Genomic DNA, 21,363 nt, shown 5'->3' with positions numbered 1-21,363 from the left:
GGCAAGTGGGTTTCAAAAACAACTCACCTGAAACAAACACCTCATCATCTCCTGTGGAGGATAGCTGCCATGCACTCTGACTTGGAGACCTCTCTTTACTCATCCTGACTTCTGAATCTTCTCTCAGGTCACAGATCCTTTTGGCTCCATGGTCATCATCTTCCTTGGCCAACAGGACTCTCTTCCTGGAACTCAACCCAAACTGTCCCCAGGAGGAGACTTCCTCGGCCTTAGGCACGCTGTTCCTGGGAGGTGACTGGTCTGGCAGCTGGCACACTCCCTCAAGCTCAAAATCCTCCAAGATGGGCATCTGGTGGAAGTTGAGTTCAAGGCCTTGCTCCTTGCCCTCTGGCTCCAGCAGTGACAGGCTCCCAGGAAGGTCTGCTCCAACCTCGCCCCTCCCAGAAGAGGACCCAGTGCTGCAGCCCCCCGCTCTCTTCCTCCTGGGCCAGTCTTTAATTATGTCTGGAGTTGTCTTCCCACTGTGCTTGGGGGATGGTGTCCAGGGAACCCCATCTGTTTGAAATGGAGACGGGGCACTAGAAGGGCCGTGGGTGGGGGTGCACGCCTGGCAGATGTAGGTTTGCCCCCTGCTCTTGCCAGGTGTGCTGTGGGAGAGGCGGAGGCAGGGGGGTGACATATAGGTAGGTTCAGGTTTGCCCGAGGACCTGCTGGCCCTGGGCATGCTGAGAACAGGGAGGACGCTCTCCTCTCCCAAAGAGCTCTCCTCCTTACTGAGGGGCTCAGCCTCTAACACAGAGCTGGGGTCTATCTTTTTAATGCGAAGTTTGGGAAGGCCAGAAGCTTGCATCTGCAGCTCAACCTCGTAGGTCTGTGGGCTGGCAGAGGCTGTGGAATGCCAATCTGGCACCAGCAGGTTGTCTAGCTGTGCCAAAGCCTGGCACTGCCTCCTGTCTATGGTACAGCACGGGTTGCATGAAGGCATCAGAGGAGAGCTGGGCCCACAGGAAGGAGGAGATGGGGGAATCTCAGGGTGAGACAGAGATTTCTCCTCAGCATCTGCTGTCCTTAGCCCCTCACCCTCTTCCACCGATGAGACGTTACTTTTCAAGTTACCCCTGTCGTGACATTCGGCTTCACTGAGGAGAGTTAGATGCTCTGTGTTGCTTGTAATGAGCAAAGGAGAGGATGCCTGCCAGTCACTCCTGAGACCAGGGCCTGGGTAGCTCCGTCTTTCAGGAGGAGACTGAGGAGAGAGGATCAGTCGCTTCTGGTCATCTCTAGAGTTGGTGGTGGCAGCTGGGCTGGCAGCTATGCCAACTCCAGGAGTAGCAGAGGCATTGGGCTGACACTCCAGAATGCTCCTTCTGGGATCAGAGGTCTTTCTACACCATTTCCCAGCTTTACAAGGGGGCGGAGGAGGGATGGTGTCCAATGTAGCGCTCTGTGAGAGTGTGGGGGGCGTTGAGGGAACAGGGCGGGAGAGAGATGCAGCTGCACTGGGTGACATCTGGGGCTCTTTCCCATCCAGGTCTCCTGGGGAAGGAGACTCTGTTTTAGATTTCCCAAATGGACTCTTCTTGGAAATATCACATAAAGGAGCGGTAAATAGTTTCTTTGGTGTAACAGGTGGGGAAGAAGTCATAGTTGAATTCCCTGGTCTTTTTGGGGTTTTGATAGCTTTATTATTCAGTTTCTGGGCTGGTTCCTCTGCCCAAGCAGCTCCGACATGGGGCTGTTGGGGTGTGTGATTCTGAGGCGTGCCCATGAAGGCTGCTGCTCTCGGGGGTGTTCTGAGAGGGTCTCTGAAGGGACTGAGACACTCTCTCCTGGGCTGGGCAGTGGATGAAGTTGGGGGTGCTGGACAGGAGGGGCTTTCTGATTTGGAATCCACTGAATGTGGCCAAGTACAATTTGGTGAAAACTGAGGCAGCTGAGTACTCTTAGGAGTTCTTGATGTCCTTGTTTCAAGAAAAGTGCCTTTTGCCTGGGTGCATCCTTTTTGAGGAGTGATTTTTGAATCCAATGGTGACTCACAGATGTATGAGGAGTCGTCTTTTAAGGACTCCTTTAAAGTTGCCTGCTTTGTAGGGGTCATTTTTGCAGGGGACTTCTGCAGCCTTTCTGGAATATACGACGGAATTTGTGGTGTGTGAGAGAAACTTCTTGGTGAAGTTTGAGCAAAGCTCAGTGATTTCTGGTGACTCTTCTTGGGAGTCTGAAAAGAGAAATGCTTATTTCAGTGCTTGATTATTGTAACTCATGATCTCTGCAGTGTTTTAGTAATCTCTAAGACCAAATGGGAGATTTATAGTCAGCCAAAAGCATAATCTAAAGACGGAAATCTCAAATAGTGACCCATTTCCCTCTCCAATACATGACTCAGATTTTACTTGTCCACTTTTTCTAGGACCAAACACTATCCAAGTTTCGTTTGTCCTAGGAACAAATATTGCTAAACCATTTTTTTTTTTTTTTGCCTCTAATGGAATCATTCTACCACTGCAGCTATTCTCGAGCTCTTCCTTCTCTTCAAATGAGGCAGCTATTTCAGATCTTTGCCTAAGGCAGCCTCCAGGAGCCACCTCATCTGCTGCTCACCCTCATTCAACATGTGTTACTGAACACCTGCTATGTGCCAGGCACTGTGTGTTGGGGACGTGGAATATGTGGATATAGAAGGTGCGGCAGCAAAGATAATGTCTCAGAAAAGATACTTCCCAACAAAAAATTTCCCTGCCTTCCTGCAAAAAAATGTAGTGAAAAACTCCAACAGGTAAGGAGACGAATGCTTATCTTTCCTACAACCTTCCTTGATCCTATCGGGGACTCCCAGTCTAGCTGGCATTTCCTGTTCAACAGGGCATACACAGGTGAAAGAAAATACAGTGTGGCCAGTACAGTGACAGGGATGTGCAAGGGACATCACAGAGTGCAAAGGAGGGCTGCCTAACCGAGCTGGGTCAGGTCTTCAAGCATGGATATCAGCAGGGGAAGGCAAATGTGGGAAATGTGAGGGTGAGGCGGGCTTTAGGCATAGGAACAATACCAGCAAAGGGACGGGAGTGAAATGCAGCAGCTGTGCAGGACAGCACCCAGCCTGAGGATGCTGGGACGGTGGAGTGGGGAGGACTAAGGGCTGAGGCCAGAGGGACCAAATCACGGAGGACCCTGCCTGCCAAGGGGAGGAGACTGATCTTGGTCATGTAGATCTATGGTTTTCAAAACTTTCTCCAGAGCTCCATGTCCCTCCCAACCTCCAAGCAATTCACTGGGTTTCCAAACAAAGGTGATTATTTTTGAAGGCAAGAGTTCCATTTAGGAAAAGAAAAAAAAAAAACTTGCTTTAGCAGACAGGGAGTCAATAGAGCTTTAAGCAAAGTGAACATTTTAAGCAAACTGAGAGGAATATTTCAGAAAGATCACTCTGACCTCTGGGTAGAGGATTTCCCTTTGAGAGGGAAAAGCCTGTTGAGGTAGTCTAGGTAGACCTAAACTAGGGTAGGAATTGCAGGGAGGGAGAAGAGAGGGTAGGTACAAGAGTCAGTTTGTATGTCGGGCAGATGACTTGAGGTCAGGAGTTTGAGACCAGCCTGGCCAACATGGCGAATCCCTGTCTCTACTAAAAGTACAAAAATTAGCTGGGCATTGTGGTAGATGCCTGTAATCCCAGCTACTTGGGAGGCTAAAGCAGGGGAATTGTTTCAACTGGGAGACAGAAGTTGCAGTGAGCTCAGATTGTGCCACTGCACTCCAGCCTGTGCAAAAGAGTGAGACTCTGCCTTAAAAAAAAAAAAAAAAAAGCACAGTGTGGTGGCCCATGCCTGTAATCCAAGCACTTTGGAGGCCAATGCAGGTGGATCACCTGAGGTCGGGAGTTCAAGACCAGCGTGACCAACGTGGTAAAACCCCGTCTTTAAAAAATAAAAATAAAAAAAAGTCCATTTGTAAATAAAGTGGGCAAGACTCAACTGAATGGCTACGGCTGGGGAGAGGGTGAAGGAGGACTCCCAGGTTTCTAATGGTGGTGACTGGATCGAGTAAGCAATCAAATGGAAAAGATGAGTGTCAGACTCCAGAAAGGTATCTGTGTAGTATACAATATAAGCGGTAGATGAAACCAAGAGAACAGATGCGATCATCTCTGTCTCCTCCCCTACTGTGGCTTCAGTCAAACCTGCTGCTTCATGTTCCCACATGTCTAATAATCATTCACATGGCTCCACTCAATCACCTCAAATCTAGAGATCACCCGCTTTCTCTTCCCTAATGGAATCTTGAGTTCCTTGGCCATGTCTCTGTGTTCCAGGAGACTGTTCTATTTCAAACGTCACAGAAACTTTATACCTGGTAAGCTGCAGGTATCTCTGAACCCAGTGTGCTTCTTGAACGCCTTTTCATTCGAGCTGAACCCTTTTCTGAGGGGCTGATCATCTCAGACACTGCCCCAAAAAGAAGACTCTTAGGAGATTGACTACTTTGGACTAGAGAATTTTCTCTTTGGTCTGCAAGTCAAAAACAGCAACAACATTTAATTCTTTCTCAACGCCTGTTCATCCAGTACTATAAAAACAGCCAGTTCTAATAAGAAGGCAATAATTTTTTAGAGCAACTCGGGGGAAATTCGCACTTAATTATGGCAGCAACTGCAATAACTGCTGCCTTTCAAAATTTTAGTAAGACTTCATATTCACCCCAGCTCCTATGTTAGAAAATGTAGGCAACTGAAATAATTTAATTTGTAAATTTAAATACAAAAACATATCTGGCTGGTGGCTCAAACTTGGATTCCCAGCACTTTGGGAGGCTGAGGCAGGTGGATCACTTGAGCCCAGCAGATCGAGACCAGCCTAGGCAACACGGTAAAACCAGTCTTTACTAAAAACACAAAAAATGGCTGAGTGTGGTGGCTCATGCCTGTAATCCCAGCACTCTGGGAGGCTGAGGCAGGTGGATCACAAGGTCAGGAGTTCAAAACCAGCAATGCCAACGTAGTGAAATCCATCTCTACTAAAAATACAAAAATAAGCTGGGTGTGGTGGCACACACCTGTAATCCCAGCTACTCGGAAGGCTGAGGCAGGAAAATCACTTGAACCTGGGAGGTGGAGGTTGCAGTGAGCTGAGATCGTGCCACTGCACAACAGAGCAAGACTCCATCTCAAAAAAAAAAAAAAAAAACCCACCAAAAAAACAAAAAATTAGATGGGTTTGGTGGTACACACCTACAGTCCCAGCTACCTGGCAGGCTAAGGTGGGAGGATCACCTGAGCCTGGAAGGTTGAGGCTACAGTGAGCTGTGTTTGCACCACTGAACTCCAGCTTGGGCGACAGAGTGAGACCTTTTCTCAAAAAAAAAAAGATAAAATAATAAACACACATCTATTAGCAAGCTAACCATGGACAGAAGAATGAAGAATATAAACACAGATATCACCTTCCACCTAAGATACTGACATGTAGGATCTGTTCATATGGGAAATTATGGGTAGCTTCCTCTTGAATGAATGAGCTCCCTATAACAGTAGCATGGATGACCAGCTGTAGGAGTCTGAGGGATGACTGAGTATAAAGGCCATGAACTGTTCATCTGTTCATTGCCCTGAATCTCAGTTATACATCCCTATCCTAATTCTCTAATGTCAAGAAAGAAGATGTCAAATTTCATGCTTCTTTTTCCAAAAAAGACTTCCAACCAAATCAGCATGGACTTGTGAAGGCACAGGGGTCTGTATGTTACCTGACTTATCTTCCTGGAATGAGTGGACTCTTTGCACACTTCGAGACTTCGGCTGAGACACAGAATAGAAGGAAGCAGAATGCGTCCTGTTAAATGACAACTGCTTGATTCGAGGACTTCGTCTCAAGCTTATTTCTGTAAAATCAGAACTACAGTAAGTAACCAGAGAGAACTATAAGCTTCACATTTTCCCATGTTGTCAAAAATGGACAAAATTTATATAATACTATATATAAGATGGAAATTCAACAAGTTATTGGCTTTAAGAGACTTCTAAGTGTCTCTTAAAAAACTAAGAGGGGTTTGATATATGGTCCTAACAAGGTATTAAAAAAACACTGACCCATAAGACTATCACATTCACAAGTCTCAATTCACTGCCACCATCTAAGAATGGTGTGGCTGGGCACGGTGGCTCATGCTTGTAATCCCAGCAATTTGGGAGGCTGAGGCAGGTGGATCACAAGGTCAGGAGTTCGGGACCAGCCTGGCCAACATAGTAAAACCCCGTCTCTACTAAAAACACAAAAATACTGAGCTGTATTGTGGACTCAGAGCCAGCACAATTTCAGTAAAATTATCTTAGGATATGCCAAGTAACAATACATGCAGAAGGGTTTTCATAGAAGCTGGGTAGATTGCATTAAAAACAAAAAGAGGTAACACTCACCATTTCCTTTATCAGGGGACTCTTCAACAACACCAATATCAGGACCAGGATCAGAGGACCTGGAGGAACCACATGCACAAGGATTATTGTGTATCACCTGTAATTCACACTTATTAAAGAGAGAAGCAGCTTCTTCTTTCACAAGATCACAGGGTCTGATAACACCAGTGCTGGTAAGCACTCTCATACATGATTATTGTTCGAGGGAGGCCAGCCACGGTGGCTCCCGCCTGTAATCCCAGCACTTTGGGAGGCTGGGGCAGGCGGATCACTTGAAATCAGGAGTTCAAAACCAGCCTGGCCAACCCTGTCTCTACTAAAAACACAAAAATTAGCGCATGCCTGTAGTCCCAACTACTGAGGAGGCTGAGGTTGCAGTGAGCAGAGATCACACCACTGCACTCCAGCCTGGCGACAGAGTGAGACTCCATCTCAAAAAAGAAAAAAAAATTAGCTGGGTGCAGTGGCATACCCCTGCAGTCCCAACTACTCAGGAGGCAGTTTGCAGTGGGCTGAGATTGTGTCACTGGACTCCAGCCTGGGCAACAGAGTGAACTCTGACTCAAAAAAAAAAAAGTGAGATGGTAAGAATGCTTTTTTTTGGGAAAGCAATTTTACAACATCAGAATTACAAATTCCATTCATGTATTAAAAATATTTATACGAAAATATCAGACTATCACAGTAATGAGTAGCAACATTCAAGTTTCTGTTGAGGAGCCTTCATTTCAGCCAATGTGTCAAAGACTTTGTAGAAAAATTAACTGAAAATATATATGCCTCTGACCCACCAAGTTCACTTTTTGCAATTTAACTTAAAACTTATTATTTGTAAAATCCATATACAAATAATGTCAGGATAGATTCTTGACAAGATGGAGGTGTGCTTCTATTACCCATGAAATTAAGCTAAAATCCTGTGACATTATCTATAATGTATAGAAGGTAACTTTGAAAGGCAGAGGCAGCCTGGCTGGGGACCTTGAGACCTGAGGAGGGCAGTGAGCTCCCTGTTTTCTGATTGCTGCCTACACTCCCAGGTGGCATGCTGGAGAAGCTGACAACCCAGATATACCAGGAGCAGAAATGCCTTAAGGAAGGAGAGCTCTCAAGCCAAAGAACTAGGAAAGGGAAGCAAAGCAAGACAGAAAACGTTCAGACAACTGCCCTATTCCAACCAATCGCTGCAGAAGAAAACTGCAGTTCCACCCACAGCTCTGTTAGCAAAGGCCGAGTTGGGGTCGCAGACTTCCACCTTCCACATGTTAACAGATGAATGGATTTAAAAACAGTGGAGTATCCATTCCATGGAATACTTCTCGGCAAAAAAAAAAAAAAAAAAAAAAAAAAAAAAGGAATGAATTACTGCATGCAACAACATAGATCAATCTCAAAATAATTGAGGCCAGACAAGTGTATATTTTATATGATTCTCCTGTTCCCATGGAGAGTTTATAGAATGCTCTTGGCTTTAAGCAACAGAGTTAAGATTTAAGTCACGAAGATCAAGAGAAGGCAAGTAGTGGCCCACAGGTCGCTTTGAGGAAGTGTGGGTGTGAATAAACCTGGACGGGGATGTCACTCACCTGCCCTTGATTTGTCTATGCAGCAGCCTTTTGGAGATCTGCTTATGCACTGGAGTCTCAGCCACACTCTTTGTCAGCAGTTTGTGATAATCTAAAATGTAAAAACAGCTTAAATCATAAATGTCATTTAACTTCATCAAGAAGCAGCAATAAGGGTAAGGGAGCAGTCTGAACTTCTGTATGGCTTATTACCTAGCTAGAAAGGATCTTAATGGTCTTTGGGCTAAGTTCTGTGCTTACCAGACTCCATTCAACATGACGGAACAGTCTGGCAGCACTATTAGAGATTAAAAAATGACGTAAGACAATGTAAATATAGGTTGGGCATGGTGGCTCACACCTGTAATCCCAGAATTTGGGAGGCCGAGGAGGGTGGATCACTTAAGGTCAGGAGTTCAAGACCAGCCTGGTCAACATGGTAAAACCCTATCTCTACCAAATGTACAAAAATTAGCTAGGCACGGTGGTGCATGCCTGTAAGTCCAGATACTTGGGAGGCTGAGGCAGGAAAACTGCTTGAACACAGGAGGCGGAGGGTGCAGTGAGCCAAGATCATGCCACTGCACTCCAGTCTGGGTGACAAGAAGACTCCATCTCAAAAAACAACAACAAAAAGGCAATTTAAATATACAATTTAATAAGCACTCCTGAAAAAGTGAAAACTGCTCACCTGTTAAGGCTAATACCTAGTTGGTGGTTCTAGTATTTATGATTAAATGAAATACATAAAAATGCTGATATGCCACATAAATGTTAATTATTAAGGTAAACTTAGGTGGCACAAAATTCCTCATAGAGTAGGTAGCCAAGCTACTTATGGGAGGACTGATTGAAAGTGAGCTTAAAATTACTAGAAAAGAGGAGTGTGCAAGTAAGAGTGGTGAGGTAAGGACCTCTGAACACTCTCCTCCATAAAGGAACAGAGATAACGGGAAAAATGGTCAAAAATCAACTTTTCTAGAACTCTGGATATTAACTGAAGTTTTGCAACAGTCTAAGGAGTATTTGTTCAAGAAAAATGGCTGAATCTCAGGTAGCTTTAACTTGCCTTGGCCCCTACCCTTTCCCCCAGCCCTAGAGTAGCTTTAAAAATCAACAGCCCATAATCACAGTGAAAACCAAGAGCTAGCAGCCTCTGGGCAGGGCAGAATGGGGATGGAGCTCCTCGAAAGCTCCATTCTCAGATCACTGTCATCCATTAACCTGTCTGGCAGCTCCCTGGAGAATCCTGGTCAAATCAAGGCTTGTCTGAGAACTCATCCAGTGTAAAACACCTTTTCTCCTGACAGCATTCAATGAAAACCTTCAGCAGCAATTGTTAAATGTCCCAGCTGCCTGAGGCAATGGTAACATTTGGTGCAATAACAAGCTGATCAAAAGTTTAACTGGAAAAACTGGGGATGAGACATCATAGGGAACTTTGCAAACCTCTGACACATTCTTAGGCATCCAAAAGTCCACACGTGTGTAGTACTGTGCATGTGCCAAGTATAGACTTGAGAAGCCTGTAAGCTGTCACCTCCAGCTAACCTTGAGGCTCTGGCAAAACAGAAAGTGAAGTGGAATTCTAAACTGCCTGGCTGAGTGCTAAAGGCATGACCCAACACACACACAGCCCCCCAGCAGGGGCAGTGAAACTTATGGGTTCCAGGCATTTAAGGAAATCTCTGTCTACTCATTAGCTGATCACTAAGACAACTGAGCAGAGGCTTCAGTGGCCACATGTGACAAAGAATACAAAAATTCAAGAATTAGTTCAGAAAAGTCACTAAACAAAAACAGTAACAAATCCTGGCATGGGTGGGGTGGGTCTGATTATTAAAACTGCCTCATTATGTTGTTTAAACTGTCTATGCTGGATGCAGTGGCTCATGCCTGTAATCTTGACACTTTGGGAGGTTGAGGCAGGCGGACTGCTTGAGTCCAGGAGTTCAAAACGTGGTGAAACCCCATCTTTACAAAGAAAATACAAAAATTAGCCAGGAGTGGTGGGGCGTGCCTGTAGTCCAGCTAACTACTTCGGAGGCCGAGGTGGGTGGGAGGATTGCTTAAGCCTGGGAGGTTGAGTCTACAGTAAGCCAAGACTGTACCACTGCACTCCAGCCTGGGTGACAGAGCAAGACTCCATCTACCCCCTGTCCCCCATAAAATCCAGTTGTCAACAAAATTATGAGTCAGGTAAAGAAACAAAAAAGTATGGCCATACCCAGGGGAAAAAAAAATCGGCCAACAGAATCTGTCCCTGAGAAAGTCCAGATATTGGACTTACTAGAACAAGACTTTAAATCAGCTGTTTTAAATATGTTCTAGAACTTAAAAAATTGATTTTCAGTAGCTTTGAATGAAAAAAAAAAAAAAACACAAACCATATCTAAAGATCTAAAACGTGACTCCAATGACTTGCCAGAGATTATCAACAGATGGAAATCATTAAAAAATGAAAAGTTCATCACAGGGCCTCAACAGTAGATTTCAGGTGGCAGAAGAAAGAGTCAAGAAATTTGAAGACAAGTTAATTGAGATGATCCAGTCTAAGGAAAATAAAGACAAAAGAATGAAGAAAAATGAACAGAGCTTCAGATACTTGTGACACCATCATGCACAACATACACATACCGGGAGTCCCAGAAAGGTTAAAGAGGAAGAGGCAAAAAGAATATTTGAATAAATATTGGCTAAAAATGACCCAAATTTGATGAAAGACACTACACATCTAAGAAACTCAATACAAGTAGAATAAAGTAAAAGAGATCCAAACTCAGACAAATCATAATCAATCAAAAGTGAAAAAGAGAGGATCTCAAAAGAAGGCAGAGAGCAGCTTCTCATTGTGTATAGATCCTTGATGAGATTAGTAGCTGGTTTCTCATCAGAAACAAAGGACAAAAGGCAGTGATGACATATTCAAAGTGCTGAGGGAAAAAAGACTGTCAACCAGAAATCCTATATGCAATAAAACGACTGCTCAAAAATGAAGGCAAAATCAGCATATTCCCAGATTGAAACAAAATAAAACAGAATTTGTCATTAGCAGATGTACTCTGCAATTAATACTAAAAGGAGTCCTGTGGGCTGATGGTAAAGGGCACTAGGGTAACTCAAATCCACATAAAGAGTTAAACAGCACTGGTAAACTATATGACAGTATAAAAGTGTTTTTTAGTTGTAAGCATTCCTCCCTGGGATTTAAAATATAAAGCAATGATTATAAATCACTGTTGATGGGCATACAATGTCTGGAAATGTAATCTGCATGACAATCTAGAACTAAGGATAATTAGAACTATACAATAGCCAAGTTTTTGTAAACTAGCAAAGTTAAATTGGTATCAATGAGAACTAGACTGTTATAATACCTTAATTGTAATCTCCAAGGGGAGTGACATTATGCAACATGATGGAGAAGAAAGCTCTGGGGGGTCAGTCCCTCTACCAAAATAACCAGTAAACTAGAAAAAAAGATCAAAATCCACTATTTTGGAACCTGGGAACTAGATTGAGCACCAGGAAGTGCTTGATGATGGGAGAGGCTGCTGATCTTTAGGAAGGGAATGATGTGCATGAACTCGCTACCATTTTCCTTTTCTCAGCCCTGCTGTAGCTATTGGGATAGCAGCCCACATTCCAGGAGCAGGTGGCTGGTGCTAGGGCAGACAGTGAGGACAAGGCTATAAGCCAAGAAAGGTTACAAAAGACAAAGTACATTACCTCCAAAAATTGGGGGTTGCATGCTTTGGTCAGTCAGGCAGATTCCTGTAGGACCAGTGCAGACACTGCCTTGGTTTCAGCTCTCTTAGGCTATAGCAGCTTTCTCCCAAATACCAGAATATTAAGGGACAGACACACCTTCCCCCACCTCCTTTTATGAACCAGACATTTAAGGAAATCCTTCTCAGGTCATTGACCACAGAGATAATAGACAGAAACTTCAGTGACTACACACAACAAGGAATACATACTTTACACAAATAGTTTGGAAGAGGCACAAATGAATAGCTGAAGCCCTTAATAAGCAAAGAACGGGAATCCTTGAGGGGTTAGAGAATCTGACTTCCATGCAGTTACCACATTATAATATCTCTAGTAACTAGTCCTCAACAAAAGATTACAAAATATACAAGGAAACATATGGCCTATTTACCAGAAAAGATAATTTGGCAGAATCCATTCCTGAGGAAGCCAAGACATTGTAATTACTCATCAGAGATGTTCAATCAACTTTTCTAAATATGCACAATGAGCTAACTTAAACCATATATAAGAAATGAATGGAAATGAGGAAAATAATGTATGAACAAAATGAGAATATCACTAAAACAATAGAAATTATAAAAAAGAACCCAGGCCAGGTACGGTGGCTCAAGCCTGTAATCCCAGCACTTTGGGAGGCTGAGGTGGGCGGATCATGAGGTCAAGAGATCAAGACCATCCTGGCCAACATGGTGAAATCCCATCTCTACTAAAAGTACAAAAAATTAGCTGGGTGTGGTGGCGCATGCCTGTTGTCTCAGCTACTCAGGAGGCTGAGGCAGGAGAATTGCTTGAAACCGGAAAATGGAAGTTGCAGTGAGCCAGGATCGCGCCACTGCACTCCAGCCTGGTGATACAGCAAGACTCTGTCTCAAAACAAAATTAAAAAAAAAAGTCCAATAGAAATTCTGGAGCTGAAAATTACAGTAACTGAAATGAAAAAATTAACTGGAAGAGATCAACCACCACAGATTTGAGCTGGTAGAAGAATCAGTGAACTTGAAGATAAGGTAATTGAAATTATCCAGCCTGAGCAGAAAGAAAAAAGAATTAAAAAAAAAAAAAAAAAAAAGGACAAAGTCTGAGGGACCTGTAGGACACCATCAAGTGTACCAACACATATATCATAGGAATCCAAGGAGGAGATGAGTCCAGAAGTGGCAGAAAATTTTTTGAAGAAATAATGGTTAAAAGCTTCCAAAATCTGATAAAGACATGAACGTACACATCCGAAAAAGTTCATGAACTCCAAGCAGAATAAACTCAAAACAGATTCACACTCAGACACATTATAGTCAAAGTGTCGAAACCCAAAGACAAGGAGAAAATGTGGGAAGCACCAATAGAGAAGCAGCTTACTAAGATTAATAGTTGATTTCTCATCAGAAATCCGGGAGCAAAAAGCAGTGGATGTCACATTTGAAGTACCGAAAGGGGGCGAAAAATGTCAATCAAAAATTCTAAGTCCTTAAGGAATAAAGTAGAAAATAAGACATTTCCAGATAGATAAAGAGCTGAGGGAGTTCATGCTCAGTAGACCTACCCTGTAAGAAAAGCTAAAATGGGGCCGGGCGCGGTGGCTCACGCCTGTAATCCCAGCACTTTGGGAGGCTGAGGCAGGTGGATCACGAGGTCAAGAGATTGAGACCATCCTGGTCAACAAGGTGAAACCCCGTCTCTACTAAAAATACAAAAAATCAGCTGGGCATGGTGATGCGTGCCTGTAATCCCAGCTACTCAGAGGCTGAGGCAGGAGAATCGCCTGAACCCAGGAGGCAGAGATTGAGGTGAGCCGAGATCGTGCCATTGCACTCCAGCCTGGGTAACAAGAGCAAAACTCCGCCTCAAAAAAAAAAAAAAAAAAAAAAAAAAGCTAAAATGAAAAGCACTAGACAGTAACTCAAAGCCACAAGAAGAAATAATGGTAAAGGTAACTACATAAATATAAAAGCCAGCATTATGGTAATTTTTGTTCTTTTTATCCTATATAATTTAAGTCTGTATTAACAGATACACAATGTATAAAGCTGCAGTCTAAAACAATATGAAGAAGAGACAGATATATATAGTAACAGTGTATATTACTGAAATGAGGTTGGCCTTTTCATAAAGCCAGGTTGTTTTAAGCTTAGGATGCTAATTGTGATCTCCAAGGTTACCACTGAGAAAATAACTTAAAAATACACACACACACACACACACACACACACACACACACACACAAAGAAGGGAATTAAACTGGTACAGTACAAAAAATTAGCTAAATATGAAAAACAGGAATTGAGAAAAAGGTATAAAATAAAATGACAGTTGTTCCTTATTAGTAATTACATTCATAGAAGTGGAATAAGCACTGCAATTGAAAAGCAGAGATAGGCAGAATAGATTAAAAAAACATGATCCAACTACATGAGGTCTATAGGAGATTTAATTTAGATACAAGACACTAAGGTTGAAAGTAAAGGGACAGTTAAAGATATCCAATGCAAAGAGCTGGTGGGTGAAGAGGTATATTATTATCAGACAAAACAGATTGTAAGCCAAGAAAGGTCACAAAAGACAAAGTACATTACCTATTGATAAGAAGTTCAACTGATCAAGAAGACATAATAATTATTAATATATATACCTAAAAACAGAGTCTCAAAATACATGAAGCAGAAACTGACAGAACTGAAGTGAGAAATAAGTAATTCAACAATAGCTGGAGACTTTAATATGCCACTTTAAATAATGAATAAACAAACAGAAGCTCAACGAGGAAACAGAAGACTTGAATAATACCACAAATCAACTAGACCTAACACACATCTATAGAACCCTTCATAGTCTTCTTAAGCACACCTTGAATGTTCTCTAGGGTAGACCAAATGTTAAGCCATAAAGTAAGTCTCAAGTTTAAAAAGACTGAAATCATACAATGTATATTTTACAACAATAGAATGAAACTAGAAACAACAGAGAAGAGAATTTGGGAAGTATACATGTGGAAATTTATGCACTCCTAAATAATCAATGGATCAAAGCAGAAATTAGAAGGGAAATTAGAAAGTATTTTGAGATAATGAAAACCAAAATATCAAAATTTATAGGATATGCCTAAAGCAGTGCTTTATTAAAAAAGATCTAAAGTAAATAGCTTAAACTTTACCTTAAAAAAGTAAAAAAAGAGCAAACAAAAATCAAAGCCGATAGAGGGAAGAAAATGAAACTGAGATTAGAAAACCAATAGAGGCCAAATGCAGTGGCTCACCCTTGTAATCTCAGCACTTTGGGAAGCTAAGGCGGGTATCACTTGAGGTCAGGAGTTGGACACTATCCCAGCCACCATGGTAAAACCCTGTCTTTACTAAAAATACAAAAATTAGCCAGGCAAGGTGGCACACAATTACAATTCCAGCTACTGAGAAAGCTGAGGCAGGAGATGCGCTTGAACCTAGGAGGTGGAGGTTGCTGTGAGCCGAGATCGCGTCACTGCACTCCAGCCCGGGACACAGGGTGAGTGAGACTCTGTCTCAAAAAAAAAAAAAAAAAAAAAACCAATAGAGAAAAATCAATAAACCAAAGTAAATTATTTGAAAAGATTAACAAAAGTGACTGGGTGTGCTTGCTCATGTCTATAATTCCAGCAACTTTGGGAGGTCGAGGAGAGCAGATCGCTTCAGGAGTCTGAGACCAGCCTGGTCAACATGATGAGAACCCATCTCTATGAAAAATATTACAAAAATTTAGCTGGGTATGGTGGTGTACTCCTGTAGTCTCAGCTACTTAGGAGGCTGAGGTGGGAGAATCACTAGAGCCTGGGAGGCGGAGGCTGCAGTGAGCCAAGATTGCGCCCCTGCACTCCAGCCTGGGTGATAGAGCGAGACCTTGTTTCAAAAAAAAAAGAGAGATTAACAAAATTGACAAACCTTTAGCTATACTGAAAGAGAAAAGAGGGAAGAAGACCCACATTACTACTAAATCAGGAAAGAAAGATGGTATATCAATACAAATCTTACAGAATCTCCCTTTCTTTTTCCTAGCTATTCTGAAATGTAGTACCTTTGGTCTTCTTGAAGTTATCAAGTTTATCCTCTAGACCTTCCACAGCTGACACAGAATGGCTTCTAGGAAACCCCCGCTTCAGTGATCTCTTTGAAGGGGAAAGCATTTCCTGGTTGAAAAGATTTCTTCGAACTTTAGTCACTTCTGAAAGCATCAAAAAATAAAAAAGAAAAAGAAAAAGCCAAAGATTATCATCAATAAATGCCATATCTGAGAAAAGATAACCAAAACAGAGAAGCTGCTTAAGGAAACTATTGCTATAGTCACATTTGCTAATAAGGTTTCCTTAAACAGTATACCCCCACAATGCATTAAAAAATACTTTTATGAATTTAAAATTTTTAAAATATGTCATTTTGCATGAGGTAGGAGGGGTCCAATGTCATTCTTTTGCATGTGGATAACCAGTTGTCTCAGCATCATTTGTGCAAAAGACTTTTCATTCTCCATCAAATTGTCTTGGTACCCTGAATATCAGTTGACCATAATAAATGCTAGTGCTAATTTCTTTTTTAAAGGCTAGATAGAATCCAGCAGTGAAAGCTTCTAGTCCTGGGCATTTATTTGTGAGTAGTTTTTGATAACTAATGGAAACTTTTTACTTGCTATAGATCTATTCTGATTTTCTATTTCTTCTCAAGTCTGTTTTTAGTAGTTTGTATCTTTCTACGAGTTTTTCCATTCCATCTAGGTTATCTAATTTGTTGGTATACAGTTGTTTGTATCATTCTATTACAAATTCAATTTAAATCTAACTTTTCAGGAACATGAGGAAGGCCCACACTACTTATTAAGTTAGAAGCTTAATTCATTGTAAAATGAACATAATTCATAAGTAAGAGGATGGCTAACACAGGTCATGGTCCTTTTAATGTATCCCATGTTATGATTATTTTTCTCATTTTGGATCTTTTTGCTGCTGTGTATTCAGCTCAGCATTGAATAGAGAAACTGTTCTTTTCAATTCTACAGATTTCATTCTTCTTCTGACTACTTTACTAAGCTGCTGGACCATTTTAAATTTTCTTCCCTCCAATGCATGAAAGTTCTGATCATCTAGACTCAAAATTAGAAAAAATAGCTGAAAAGTCAAGAAATACTTGGCAAAGCTAGCAAGACAATACCTTAATCTTAAGCAGGATAGCCTGGTGGAAATGATTCAAAAATTCACTAAGGGTGAATTCTTCAAAGATTAATCATTTAAACCCAAACCAAATAATCTAAGATCCACAAACTGGTAGCAACCCTTGTGTTTACCCATCAATGACATAAACATTAATATCAAGGACATCAATAACACATATCAAAGTTTTAAAAACTGTTTCCCTATCTCCATTATAGGAGTTCCTATTACCTAACTTAGGCTGTTGGTGAAACTGATTTAAGACCTGAAAGCTAAACTTGGTTATTTCCTATTTTTCCCAATGTTTTGAAAAGTTTAATGTCTACGGAAAGTTTCAAATAATAATAAAATCAAACATATGCCCATTACTAAAGTTCACCAACTGTCAATATTTGTTTTCTCCTTCCTTCTCTATGTACAATATTCCTCCTAAACACTGGAGAGTAAATTGCAAACACTGCAGCTGTTCACTTCCTAAAGGTCAGCAAGTATCTCCTAAGAACAAGGACATTCTCCTCCATAACCCCCATGCCATTATTACACTCAAAATATTTTTAACATTCATACAATATTATCTAGCATATACCACTTCTTCAGATTTCTCTAATCATCTCAATAATATCCTTTCTAGTATTTTTTTCCCCTAAATTTAAGATCCAAGCAGGGAACATGGAATGCATTTAGCTGTCATGCTTAAACTCCATTCATCTAAAACAGTTCCACTGCCTCTTTTCTTTTTCCTTTCTTCTGGCTTTCATGACAGTGGTTTGTTTGTTTGTTTTTTTTAAAAAGATTTCAGCCTAGCTGGGCGCGGTGGCTCAAGCCTGTAATCCCAGCACTTTGGGAGGCCGAGGCGGGTGGATCATGAGGTTAAGAGATCGAGACCATCCTGGTCAACATGGTGAAACCCCGTCTCTACTAAAAAATACAAAAAAATTAGCTAGGCATGGTGGCGCGTGTCTGTAATCCCAGCCACTCAGGAGGCTGAGGCAGGAGAATTGCCTGAACCCAGGAGGTGGAGGTTGCGGTGAGCCGAGATCGCGCCATTGCACTCCAGCCTGGGTAACAAGCGAAACTCCATCTCAAAAAAAAAAAAAAAAAAGATTTCAGCCTGTAATCCCAGCACTTTGGGAGGCCGAGGCGGGTGGATCACGAGGTCGAGAGATCGAGACCATCCTGGTCAACATGGTGAAACCCCGTCTCTACTAAAAATACAAAACATTAGCTGGGCATGGTGGCACGTGCCTGTAATCCTAGCTACTCAGGAGGTTGAGGCAGGAGAATTGCCTGAACCCAGGAGGCAGAGGTTGCGGTGAGCCAAGATCACGCCATTGCACTCCAGCCTGGGTAACAATAGTGAAACTCCATCTCAAAAAAAAAAAAAATTTCATACCAGTCATTTTGTAAAATGCAGTATTTTGAGGCTATTCCTAGGGGAATGTGTCCCTGGTATTTGGACATATTTTATTAGCCAAGTCATACAAAGCCGTAATTTGTAACTGTAAGCAGCTGCTTAAATACATACAATAAAAAAAAAAAATTGTCATTCTAGTGAATATATACACTGAGAAAACAGTATACCTTGTACTGTATCTTTCACTGGCTGGGAAGGCTGTTGAGGAGCAGGGTGAGAGTTCTCCTGAAAGATAAGAAAACCCAAAAAGAAAATTTAAATAGGCATTCATTGAAATAAAAATTTCACATGAACCCTTTGACTCTTGCATTTCATTTATAGGGATCCATAATAAAAATAATAATATGCACAACACTAATGTTCCAAAGACACTCACTGCTGCACTATAATACAAAATATAAAACACTATAAATGCCCATAAAGGGTGAAACAGTTAAATAAATTACATCCCCATCCAATACAGACATTCCAAGAATAAGGAAGGAAGATCTCCTTATTCTCTGTATATTTTCCATTTTCCTCTCTGTATATGGTTGAGCATCCCTAATCTGAAAATACAGAATGCTCCAAAATCTGAAACTTTATGAGTGCCAACAAAACACTCAAAGGAAACACTCATTGGAGCACTTTGGATTTCTGGATGTGGGATGCTAAACTAGTAAGTACATGTAATGCAAATGTTCCTAAATCCAAAAATTTCCAAAATTGGAAGCACTTCTGCTCCTAAGAATTTTGGGTAAGAGATACGCAACCTGTACTAACATAGAGATCTGTGATGGGAGGAAAATGGAAAATCTTAAGCATTCTAAGTTATATCATTTATATGTATGTATATAACAGATCTGCAAAAATCTTTGATATTATTGGTAAATACAAAAAAGGGCCTTGAAATACATACAACAAACCATCCTCAGTGATTAATTCTGAAGAATGTATAGAGAAGGAACACCCTAACTATAATTGTAAAAATATGTCATACATCCAATTTCCTATCCAGGGGTCAGCAAACTACAATGTACAGACCAAATCTGGACCACCTCTTGTTTTTGAAAATGAAGTTTTACTAAAACACAGTCATGCTCCTTTCTTTCCGTAATGCCTGTGGCTGCTTTCCCACTACAGCAGGAGAACTGAATAGATGTTGCAGAGACTGTACGTGTCCTGCAAAGGCTAAAACATCTACTATCTGGCCCTTTACAGAAAGTTAATCAACCCTTGTTAATCTATGTAATTTAATGAAAAACTAGGTAAGCATTTCCTGGGGGTACTAGGGCAGGATCAAACCTTTTTCTTTTTCTTTTTTTTAATCATTGCACTCTTCTGGAGTTAAGATACACAAAAGAAATTAATATACATTAATGTAATTAATACTATAGGTCTACAGTTCATCTATAAGCTTACTGCTTCCCAAGTGTACTATATTCATCCTTCAGAGAACTGAGATTTATTCTTTTAAAAACTTAACATCTGGTCCTTTCAGTTAAACAACTGTCACTTATCTATGGTACCAACTTTGACATGAAAAAACATTACTAACAACAATCAAATCCTGACCTCAGCAATTTTTTTTTTGAGAGAGTCTCTCTCTGAAGCCCAGGCTAGATTGCAGTGGCTTGATATAGCTCACTGCAGCCTCAAACTCCCAGGCTCAGGCGATCCTCCCATCTCAGCCTCCTGAATAGCTGGGACTACAGGAGTGTGCCACCATACCTGGATGATTTTTAAATTTTTTTGGAGAGGTAAGGTCTCACTGCTGCCCAGGCTGGTCTCCAGCTCCTGGGGCTCAAGTGATTCCTCCTGTTTGGCCTCCCAAAGTGCTGGGATGACAGGAGTGAGCCACTGTGCCCAGCTGTAATTCTGATATTAGAGAATAAAACTGTCTTGTTCAATTGAAAACAAGTTTCAAAGTGTGCTAAAAAATCTGCAAATCATTGTAAAATCTAGTGAGAATAAAGGCCTGGCAACTTTTGGCCATTCACTTTTGGATTTTCCAGTCTTCAGTCAGGATTGTGAGATACGTAAGATTTGCGTTTTATTCACAGGTAAAGTATAAGAAAATGAACACCACTAACCCTTTAAAAGAAATCCCACCTCCAATTCCAAAGGAAAGCTACCAATATCTAGAAACAGAAAAAACCACCATTAAAATGACTAATGCTTCTAAAGCTAGTTCTCATAGAATTTTAACTCTTCTCAGATAGTTCGTGCAGTTGCAAAGTTTCATTGTCTTTTTAGTCTCCCTTTTTTCCTTAGCAAGACTTTACTTCTACTTAGTAAATAGATTTCACCTAGATTTCTTTTTCAACCAATAGAGACCTCGAGTCCTTTTACCAACTACCACAGAAACAACAACAGTCCCCTTTATCTGTGATTTCACTTCCCATGGTTTCAGCCATAATCAACCATGGCGCCCAAAATGGGTGGATATAATACAATAAGGTATTTCGAGAGGGAGGCCACATTCACCTAACTTATGTTATATTGCTACAATTGTTCTATTTTATTATTGTTGTTGCTAATCTCTTACTGTGCTTAATTTATAAACTGAACTTTATCACAGGTATGTATGCATAGGAAAAAACAGTACTATATACAGGGTTCAGTACTATATACAGGGTTCAGGTTTCAGGCATCCACTGGAGGTCTTGGAACATATCTTCTACAGATAAGGGAGGACTGCTCTACCTCCTGGCTTCATGATGGTCATCGTCTTTTATTTCAAAAAACTTGTTATTCATTCATTCATTTAAGAGAGGAGATGAGGTCTTGCTCTGTCACCCAGGCTGGAGTGCAGTGGCGCAATCAAAGCTCACTGCAGCCTTGACCTCCTGGGCTCGAATGACCCCTGCCCCGGCCTTAGACTCCCAAATAGCTGGGCCTACAGGCATATGCCACCATGCCTGGTTAATTCTTTATATTTTATTTTTGTAGAGACAGGGTCTCGCTATGTTGTCCAGGCTGGTCTCAAACTCTTGGTGTCAAACTATCCTCCATCCTCTGGCTTCCAAAGTGCTGGGATTATAGGTGTGAGTTCCTGTACCTGGCCTAAACTTTTTACTGAAGTAAAATATAA

General features: G+C 41.4%; 2 protein-coding genes across 4 annotated transcripts in view; one reads left to right on the top strand and one right to left on the bottom strand.

Annotated features, from left to right (window-relative positions):
• The window catches only part of KIF7 (kinesin family member 7), a 49,634-nt gene extending 36,043 nt beyond the window's left edge, over window positions 1-13,591 (top strand). Inside the window, exons 19-20 of the transcript XR_012517845.1 lie at window positions 2,470-5,854; window positions 6,386-13,591. The gene's annotated coding sequence lies outside the window, so the exon portion shown is untranslated. The remainder of the gene's footprint in view (window positions 1-2,469; window positions 5,855-6,385) is intronic.
• Window positions 1-21,363, bottom strand: part of TICRR (TOPBP1 interacting checkpoint and replication regulator) — a 53,929-nt gene that overhangs the window by 2,204 nt on the left and 30,362 nt on the right. For all 3 annotated transcript variants that reach the window (XM_074400008.1, XM_074400007.1, XM_074400009.1), the window contains exons 14-20: window positions 18,458-18,515; window positions 15,751-15,897; window positions 7,957-8,047; window positions 6,371-6,429; window positions 5,701-5,835; window positions 4,309-4,466; window positions 28-2,179 (exon numbers count right to left, since the gene is read on the bottom strand). In XM_074400008.1, the coding sequence (XP_074256109.1) occupies window positions 28-2,179; window positions 4,309-4,466; window positions 5,701-5,835; window positions 6,371-6,429; window positions 7,957-8,047; window positions 15,751-15,897; window positions 18,458-18,515 (2,800 nt within the window). The remainder of the gene's footprint in view (window positions 1-27; window positions 2,180-4,308; window positions 4,467-5,700; window positions 5,836-6,370; window positions 6,430-7,956; window positions 8,048-15,750; window positions 15,898-18,457; window positions 18,516-21,363) is intronic.

Source organism: Saimiri boliviensis, chromosome 5 (genome assembly GCF_048565385.1).
Source record: "Saimiri boliviensis isolate mSaiBol1 chromosome 5, mSaiBol1.pri, whole genome shotgun sequence".
Classification (NCBI taxonomy): domain Eukaryota; kingdom Metazoa; phylum Chordata; class Mammalia; order Primates; family Cebidae; genus Saimiri; species Saimiri boliviensis.
The sequence above is the reverse complement of the archived record's forward strand: the minus strand, read 5'-3'. Positions and strand labels throughout refer to the sequence as shown.